Genomic DNA, 9,056 nt, shown 5'->3' on the forward strand with positions numbered 1-9,056 from the left:
AGGCCGGCAACTGCCGGCGAGAGCGACCCCTGGATGGAGGAGAGGTTCGCCTGGTCCTGCCCCGTCTAGACGCGATGGGCCGGATTGTAGACCGGACCGTGCACGCTGTCTACCAGCGCGGGTGGGCAGGGAAGCGATCCGTCGACGTAGCCTAGCAGGTTGTGACTCCCCAAGAGCGGGAGAACCTGTGCACGCCAGAAGATGTAGTTGTTGGCGGAGAGCTTGATGGTGATGAGATGACCGAAGTGAAACGGCGGCGGCGAAGACGATCCCATCGAGGAGGCTGCCTGGGGTGCAAACACCATGGAGGCAGCCGGAGGCACTGAAGCCGATGCGGGAGGAGGCGGGACCGCAGCCAGGGCGGGCGCCGCAAAGCTCGCGGTCGGTGCGGACGCCGCAAGGCCCGCGGCCGGGGCGGACGCCGCCAACCCCGCCAGCGGGGCGGTGTGATCCGCTTGCGGCAGGAGCGGCGGGACGACGCCTGCGGAGTCCGCAGCGGACGGCGGCGCCGCGGTGTGGACCACGAGGTCACGCCCGAGCGAGGGCGCCGGCGGCGTGGAGAAGACGGAGCCGATGCTCCTTGTCCCGATCGGAGCCGGAACGGAGACGACATCGAGCGGGAGGTTGAGCAGAGCCGCAAGAGAGGCCGGGAGGAAGCCCGCAGCAGTGGAACCGGTGGTGGCGGCGCTCGACATGGCGGCGGCGCGGTCGGTGGCGCGGCGGCGGCGGCGGTGAAGGAGGCGGCGGCTGCGGCGGCGGTGCGGGTATTAGGGTTTAGAAGCGGAAGCGATCGTAACCTAGCGTGATACCATGTAAGACAATAAGTTTTGGGAACCAGCACAACCCTCTAGGGGTGGCTTATCTCATTATATATAATGGTTGTGTTACAATACGTACAATATACGTACATAGGTACAGAAGCTATACATAGTCTAACACTGGACCAAAGGGTTCATGTTCCACGAGTACCATGTCATACCTGAATCTTTCAAGGAACTCAGGAAGAAGATCAAGGCCAAAGACTCGCAGCTGCGGGTTCCACCACTCGACCCGAGCAATATCAAGTAAGCTAGCGCTGCAAATATCAAAGGCCGCAGGATGTCTCCTTAAATTCTACTCCCTCTATAAACTTTTATAAGGGGTAGTAACTAATTTTGCCTATCATATATGTTGACATCCCACGTTTTTATTGGATTTTGGATAGTACTTGCCAAAAAAAGCTTAAAAACTTCTTTATACATGATCAATTAGGAACTAGAAATCTCCTTCTCTTAGTTTTGCCATTCAAGATACAACTGTGCCTTGATTAATTACACTCATCGAGCCTCAAGTCTAGTTCATGTAAGTACACTCCTGTTGCTAATTCTAATGATTACTGTACATAGATGTTCTTAGTTCAGGAACTGGTACCTGTATATTACTTCAATAAATCTGAAATTAGCCGGCTAAAGGCACTCTTGATTTTGGCACCCTTTGTGAGTTAATCCAACTGGCAACTGTGCACCTTTATACATCTAGGCACCTTTATACATATATGTGGGGTCCAAGTTACCAAGTTCTATTTGTTGGCAAACAAAGTTACACTGAATTACGCCCTTATGCGTACCCTACTTTACCACATAATTCAATCGTCTTCAGATTCTAGAAGCACAACTTTCTTCTTCTTACTAATGCCTAACTTTTGCTTTTGACGAGAACAGCAAGCCTGAAACTTCTCTGTCTGAAGCAGCTAGGTGCCTAGATGTATAAAGGTGCACAGTTTCCAGTTGGATTAAACAAAGTTACCAAGTATAACGGGGTAACTGAACGGTGCCTACAATTTTTGAATGCCAAAATATTACAAAGGGAACACACGTAAGAGGATTTCAATAGTCTTTTTTGTGCTTGTAAATTTTAATGGGAAAATGTTTCTTTTTTGCCCCATAAAGCTTCAGTGCTCTTCAGAGCACAAAACCTTTTCTGAAGGTGCTAAAATGCTCCATTTTGTTTGAAAAATTGCATGGTTAAAAACCTTGAAAACTCAGAAGTTTTTTTTTATTTGAAAGTATTATTTAACTCCGATGCTAGTAACACCCGGCGAGCAGGAAAACTCGCTGATATACCTAACATAACAAAAGTAAAAAAAAAAGATAAAGTAGTTATACGTGTGTCTCATAGTCATATCTTAACAAGAGAAGCACCAATGAGGAGGTGTTGCATAGAGTACCAGCCTATCCACGCCACTGCTGAATCGTCAAACTAATCATGTGACCCTGCGTCACCATCTAGGATTTCTGCAATCTGAATATCGGCAGCCATGCTGCATCAGGCACACAGTGTAAACCCTGTTGCCATGATATCTATCCTGGAGTGACTGCATCTATCTATCTTATCTTACAGCACTAACAGCAGTTCCAACCAAGGTTTTGGATCCCAAATAGGCAAATTTTCTCGTGGGTGGGCGATATTCCCGGTAACCACGGTTACCGAGAAATACCGAACAAATTTCGGACGAAATTTACAATTGAATTTTGAATTCAAACAATTTTAAATAGATATAATAATATCTTAAACTAATGTCATTCACAAAAGAGGTAGTAGCTCAGTGGTTCCTCAACTGCATGCGCCCTTAGCTCTGTTGAGGTCGCGAGTTCGATAATTTTGGCCGTCATTTTTTCACGTTTTTTACTGCCTATTCTGAAAAATAACAAAAAGAACAAAAAAAAGTGCAGAAGGAGGACTCGAACCTGCCACCTGTAGAGGCGCACAACAGATGGTTACCACTTCGCCAGAGCAAGGGAGTTGTTCCAAAGGAGAAACAAAGCTAATTTATTAGACCTTGAGCGTTCAAATTCAAATTATTCAAAAATTTCGGTATTTTTTGCTCGGGATAGGTATTTCTCGTGGGGCGGCGAGAAACGCGGTAACCGCCCGGTATCCGTTTTTCTCGGGCGGTACCCAAAACCATGGTTCCAACCTCAAATCTGGCACCAAAATATACTTACTCCAGAAGTACTCATCTATATGGACATGATTGAATAATGCGACTCGAGAATCCTCTGCCTCTTGCTCTGGAACTGGAACGGGCTACCACCACATACCAGCTCTGGTGAAGCAACCCTGGCCAGAGCCAACCTCGCAGCCTCCTTCAGAGACGTGAGTCCAGCAAGGCCTGCTGCTGCGCTGCCTTCCTCGTCCTCCTCCTTGCACAGTGTGAAGACATGCTGCACCCTTCCTCCTAGGGAGGTCACCTCCGCTCTCACCGTCCTCAGCCTGAGGCCATGGAGCGCCTGGATGAGCCCGGCGACGAGGTCCGGGCGGTCGTCGCAGCTGACCGAGGCTTTCATGTACAGTCTGGAGTCATCGTCTCCGGTGCAGAATTCAATGGAGACCTCGTCGGTCTCCGGTGGGACAGCCGGCGTTTGCTGTGCGGCCTCGCCTGCTCTCCTCTTCAGGTGCTTCACTTGGTCCACCACCCTGGCTAGCAAGGCGGCCTTGTCCATCTGCACAAAGGAAGACAAGAGACATTTTCCTGACAAGTCACATAATAGCAGTGTACCGCCGCAGTGCCCTACTTTGTCTTATATCTCTAGATAGAATTGCAGGGTGAAAAGTCTGATGAAATGTGAACACTTGCGCGAGTTTTCAATGTTCTTCATAAAGCTCATGTATATATGATGCTGACATAAAGGTCAATCAGAATTGTTTGAAGAGAGACTTCTTAATGCAAAGTTGGTTTCTACCAGAAAAGCTGATCAGCTAACGACAATAATTATGTGCAGCTGAGCTTTGTTTGGTTGATGCCTCACAACACTAAAATGGTGAAATGGCTAAGATATTGTTGGCGCAAACCTGCTTGGTATCAGGGATCATCCTCCTGAGCGCCGTGAGATGAGCGTTGATCCTCACCCGACGCCGGCGCTCGGCCTCGCTGTGGACCTTCAGGGCCCTTGCCTCCGTCGCGCTCCTCCCCGACCCCGTCGACGAGGACGTCGTCGACACCTCCGGCGGCCCAGCCGGTGATGCCGAGCTGGCCTGCCGGGGCAGCAGGACCCGGTCGCCGTGCACCGTAGGATCACACTCATCGTAGAGCTTATTCCCTGCTTGGGGAGATTGGCATGGAGCTGCCATCAAGCCAAGCATGGACAGTGCAAGAACAAGGAGGAATGTGAATTTCTGGTGATGAAGCAGAAGGAGGTGAAGACATGGAAGCGGGAGTTAGACGAGTCGAGTGGATAGGAGGAGGCTCACAATAATTAGTGCGGCGGCGTCTTGTCATCTCATTCTCTTCATATATAGGATTGATATAGGTAGGGGGCAGATGATGAGCGTTGTCTGTGAGAGATGACCGCCCTACATACGCATCTCTTTTCTCACATGTGGTTAGTACCCCACTATGCATGGGGATAATATAGGGGAAATTTCGCTGTTTGGATTGGCATGGATTTGGCCAATGGGTAAGGTGGCGTGTATGAGTGTGCCATGAGTCGAATATACTCCCATGTGGAAAGAATCATGCCATGATAAACCCTTACGAAGGTATTAATTGATTACTCTCTCCGTTTTCAAATATTTCCTCCGTCCGGAAATACTTGTCTTCGAAATGGATAAAATGAATGTATCTATCTAGGACAAGTATTTCCAAACGGAGGGAGTATAAGTCTTTCTAGAGATTCTAACAAGTGACTATGTACGAAGTAAAATGAGTGAATTTACACTCTAAAATATGTCTATATGCATCCGTATGTTGTAGTCCATTTGAAATGTCTAAAAAGACTCATTTAGGAACAAAGGGAGTACACTGTAGTGTAGGAGTAGTATCTATGCACTTGGTTCTGACTTTCAGTGAAATTTCAGGGAAAACCTGGCAAGTTTCAGCTATTTCAGTAGGTGGCAAAAATGTTTCAGCACTTTGAGTAGGTACCATAAGTAAATTATAAAATAAATCGAAAATAGTGGCGCTCCAAATATTTCTGGAGCCAAAATCCGATACCATCACGAGTCACCACTACTGCCTGTTGGCCACAAGATTCGTTGACTGGAATATAATCCTCCGAGCGCGAGAGGCGGCGACGGACGGAGACGACGCCCACTGTTGGTTAAGGGAAGCTATTATCAGCAGCGCTGTCGGGCCTGGCCTCTTGCAACCACGCTGCTGCACTCCCTCTCCTTCCACATTCAACCAGCAACTTCATTCACACTGTTCCGCCAGTTCGCTGTGTCAAGCAACACAGTGGAAACATGATTATTTTCCGATACGACGCCATTTCTCGACTGCTTGTGATCACAACATGTGTGTAAAGTCAGGGAATGAAACGGGTTTCCCTTTGACTTATAAAACAGAGGAACATGGTGGACACCAAAGCGGGCTGCTCGCCATCAGCGTCAGACACGCACAGCTGCCCCAGAAGAGGAACAAGTGCCGAGTGCTCTGTTTCAGGGACTGGACTCGGTGGAGACCACTGGTAATAAGTCGCTAGAGGCAGCACCAGTCTGTTTGCTTAACACGGTAATAACCGTGTCAGAACTCGCGTGAAATCTTCGTGTGCATGGTCCAACTTGTTTTTGGAAGTGACTTCGTATAGTACTCCTAGTATTGGCATCCACTGATTTCAAAGAGAAGGACCCTCCGACGCCTGATCCTCGATCCGGAGGATCTGCTGTATCTTTTCTTTTGACGCCCTGCGCTCCTTCTGGATAGGCTGGCTATTAGCTAGTCTCGTCACCTTTTCTTTTTGAAATTTTTGATGAATCGATCATGGGAACAGACCGCCTCTTTCGCGATTGCACTTTGATTTTTATATAGAAAAAAAGGCCATGAAGATTTCAGTTTGCCAAAGTGATCAAAGAGATTACACTCCATCACTTTGCAAAACCCTTCTGTACCTGTTCTTTTGGACAACCGTTTGTCTCCACTTTATGCTGCTGTATAACTATAGTTTACTGCACATGCAACATTGATAATTCATCAGCTGCAATGCCATTAGGTACACGTCTTGTCTTGGTCAGGGAGTGGTGTCTAGCCATATAATATATGAATTTCAATTACCGTTCGTGTTAGCGTCCCACTTGCTAATCAATCAACAGAACAGGACAAGATTACAGAGTTTGGGATAGCTAATTAGAGATGCAGGGGTAGCATCAAGGGGATCGACCAAGAGAGACGGAGGTGGGAGAGAAGAGCCTGGTGCCGGTTTCAGCCTCCTCCCTAGTAGCTACATATGGGAGCACCTATTCAGCGACCTACGCGCTGGATAGGAAGGAACGCACACCTCTCGCTTACCCTGCACATGTTTTTTGGCCGGCCCATGTGCAGGGCAGGAGGCCCCTTTTTTCAATTTCATTTTTGTTTTTTGATCTTTAACATAATTAGAGATTTCAGAAGTTTCATCTTTTTTAAATGCGAATTTTGACAAAAACAATATATGAGATATCATAAAATGTTGGTGAATTCAAGAATTATTCATGTTTCTTAAAAAATGCCCGTGATTTTTAAAAATGTTAGCATATTAAAAAAGTCCATGATTTTGAAAAAAAAAGTTCATGAAATCAAAATTTCATGTTTTTGAAAAAAATGATCTTGAAATCAAAATTTCATGATTTTGAAAATATGTCCAAATATATAAAAAATATTCATGAATTTTTATAACTTTTAAAAAATATAAAATGTTCACAAAGCTATGAAAATATCATCAACTAAAAAAATGTCATGAACTCAAAAACTGTTCATGCATTTAAAACAATGTTTGTAAAATGATATTTGTGACTTTCAAAAATGGTTTGTTGATTAAAAAAATGTTCACGATCTTCAAAAAATGCTTGAGAACTTGTAAAAATGTTCTAAGATCTGAAAATATGTTTGCCAATTAGTATAAAATGTTTGTGAATTTCATAAATGCTCGGGATTTCAAAAAAACGTTCACGAATACGAAAAATGCTCATGATTTTAAAATATGTTCACAATTTAAACTTTGTTCATGAATTTGAAAGATGTTTGCAGAATGAAAAGGAAAAGGGAGAAAAATGAAAAAATGAAAATAAAAAAGAAAAAAGAAAAGAAAAAACAAGCATCAAATAAAGAAAAGAAAAAATCGAGAAGAAAAGATAAACGAACAAACATAAAAGAAAAAGGGAAAACAAAAAAATATAAAAGAAAGGAAAACCAGAAGGGAAAACAAAGGAAAAAATGGGGAAAATGGTTCAAGGAAGGTCCCAGAACCTTCTCAATATCGGAATAGGGAGTCTGCCATACAAGCCTTCTTGAGTCGGCCCAATATGAAATGTAGCGAACGCGGGCGTATGTGTTTGGTCTCTATCCAAAGACCTACGCTCCAAATAGGAGCCGTGATTACTTATATGTAGTTAACCGCTCTCGGGTGGTGCACGTCTGGCCCGACCCATGTGCTGCCCAAGGGCAACCCCAACTATGATTGAAGGAGCCGCCAATGAAGTGGTCGACATTAGCATAGTCTTAGTCGAAGCTGAGGTCATACTTTGCTCGAAGAAGGCGGCAACAACTATCCCTCCCTCATATAGAATGATCCTTATTGTAGCAGGTAGTTGACGTAATACTACTCTTGGCTGGTGCTCTCTTGTTGATTATCATCACCATTAGAATTATGGCCAGTTGAAGACCATAAGCTGGCATGGTGATGCTCTAAGGATCCAAAGACATATGCACTTCGTTGGTTGGGTATTCGGCCCAAATAAGAATCGAAGCATTGGGAAGATCACATGAGCAATCACAACGTAAAGAGTAGCATCTCTGGTCCCCCTCAACTGCAACATGTATGTGTGTTTGCACACGAACACGTCATCGTGTACGCCCGGCATCGAGCTTGATACCCATGCCAACATTGTCAAAGGTGCCTCGCCTGGACCGTGATACACAAGACATGTCGGCGTGATCTTTTAGGACCTGAAACTCCACATGTCCGGGAGGGACCCCGTCAGGGGGTGCAGCTTCTGTGGGTTGTCCTAGGTCCGTCCAACCGCCCCTATAGCCTCGAGGATCGTTGCTCCCCAACACGAAGAACAAGGAATCAAGAACAAGGGAGAGATGTAAAAAGAACGGTACAAAGTACTATGTGCGTTTGTGATTGTGTGTTATTTCAGTCATCACCTCTCATCTTTATATGGGGTGGCTGGACTTCCCGTACAAAAAAGGACTCAAATCCCGCCCGAAAGATAAATTTCTAACCTAATTCGGACAAGTAGGCCTGAAGGCCCCATATCAGGTACGGAGACTTCATGCTACAATGTATGTATATAATAGCCTCTTTTATCTGTCGTGGATATTGCATACAACAATGGATCGCCATAACACCAACAATAAACCTATTCTCCATGACGAGTTGATCAACTTTCATGTTCAGCACTTTTCCATCTGATATCGTTTTGAGGATGAATTTGTGCGAAAAAAATCACTAAACAGTACTACAAACCCAGTTTTCTGGGCACAACTGTACAAACTTTATGTTGCATCTGAGGCTCACTTTTTCTACAACCCATTGTTTTGGATGCAAAAGGTGCATATGACCATGGATTGAGATGATCTAAAAAGCAAAATTTGATTGTCTCGATAAGGTAAACAACTTTTGTGTTGACACTTTTCTATTTTAGGCCACTTTAGTTATGTTTTATGCCATGCCAAAATTTGGTGTTAACGCATGCATCTTTGTACTTGTCATAATTTTTTATGTCCGAGCTTTGATTTGGGCTATCATTTCCATCTGTATCGTCTCGGACATGGTACCACAATGGTGAACTCTAATCTTCAAACTGACCTCATCTTGTTATGGTTCAAGCCATCCTTTATGATCGTGTCATTTTGAGTGTTAACACATGCCTCCCTGTTTTTGGTAAAGCCAGCGTGCCAAAAAAATAAGTTGCACCACTTTCGTTCTTAGGACAATGGCAATACTCCATCGGCCTTTGCACATGTGCTGGGTAGGCAGACGTCTGGTCTGCTGACATGAATGCATGTAGGAAGTTGCCCTGTCCGGTCACGTCCGTTGTGACCAACAGGATGCAGTGCGGAAAGCGGGTGGACGCGGCGAGAGAGGTGGTTTTGGGTC

At 45.3% G+C, this 9,056-nt stretch overlaps 1 protein-coding gene across 1 annotated transcript; it reads right to left on the reverse strand.

Annotated features, from left to right (window-relative positions):
- Positions 1-2,789: 2,789 nt before the first annotated feature.
- Positions 2,790-4,345, reverse strand: LOC123068868 (putative transcription factor bHLH107). Its single transcript, XM_044491544.1, has 3 exons — positions 4,231-4,345; positions 3,832-4,103; positions 2,790-3,482 (listed from the first exon to the last, which is right to left on the reverse strand). The coding sequence occupies exons 1-3, from the start codon at positions 4,256-4,258 to the stop codon at positions 3,000-3,002; spliced, it is 783 nt and encodes a 260-aa protein (XP_044347479.1). The 5' UTR covers positions 4,259-4,345; the 3' UTR covers positions 2,790-2,999.
- Positions 4,346-9,056: the final 4,711 nt, after the last annotated feature.

The sequence above is a fragment of the Triticum aestivum genome, chromosome 3B, assembly GCF_018294505.1.
Source record: "Triticum aestivum cultivar Chinese Spring chromosome 3B, IWGSC CS RefSeq v2.1, whole genome shotgun sequence".
Taxonomy (NCBI): Eukaryota; Viridiplantae; Streptophyta; class Magnoliopsida; order Poales; family Poaceae; genus Triticum; species Triticum aestivum.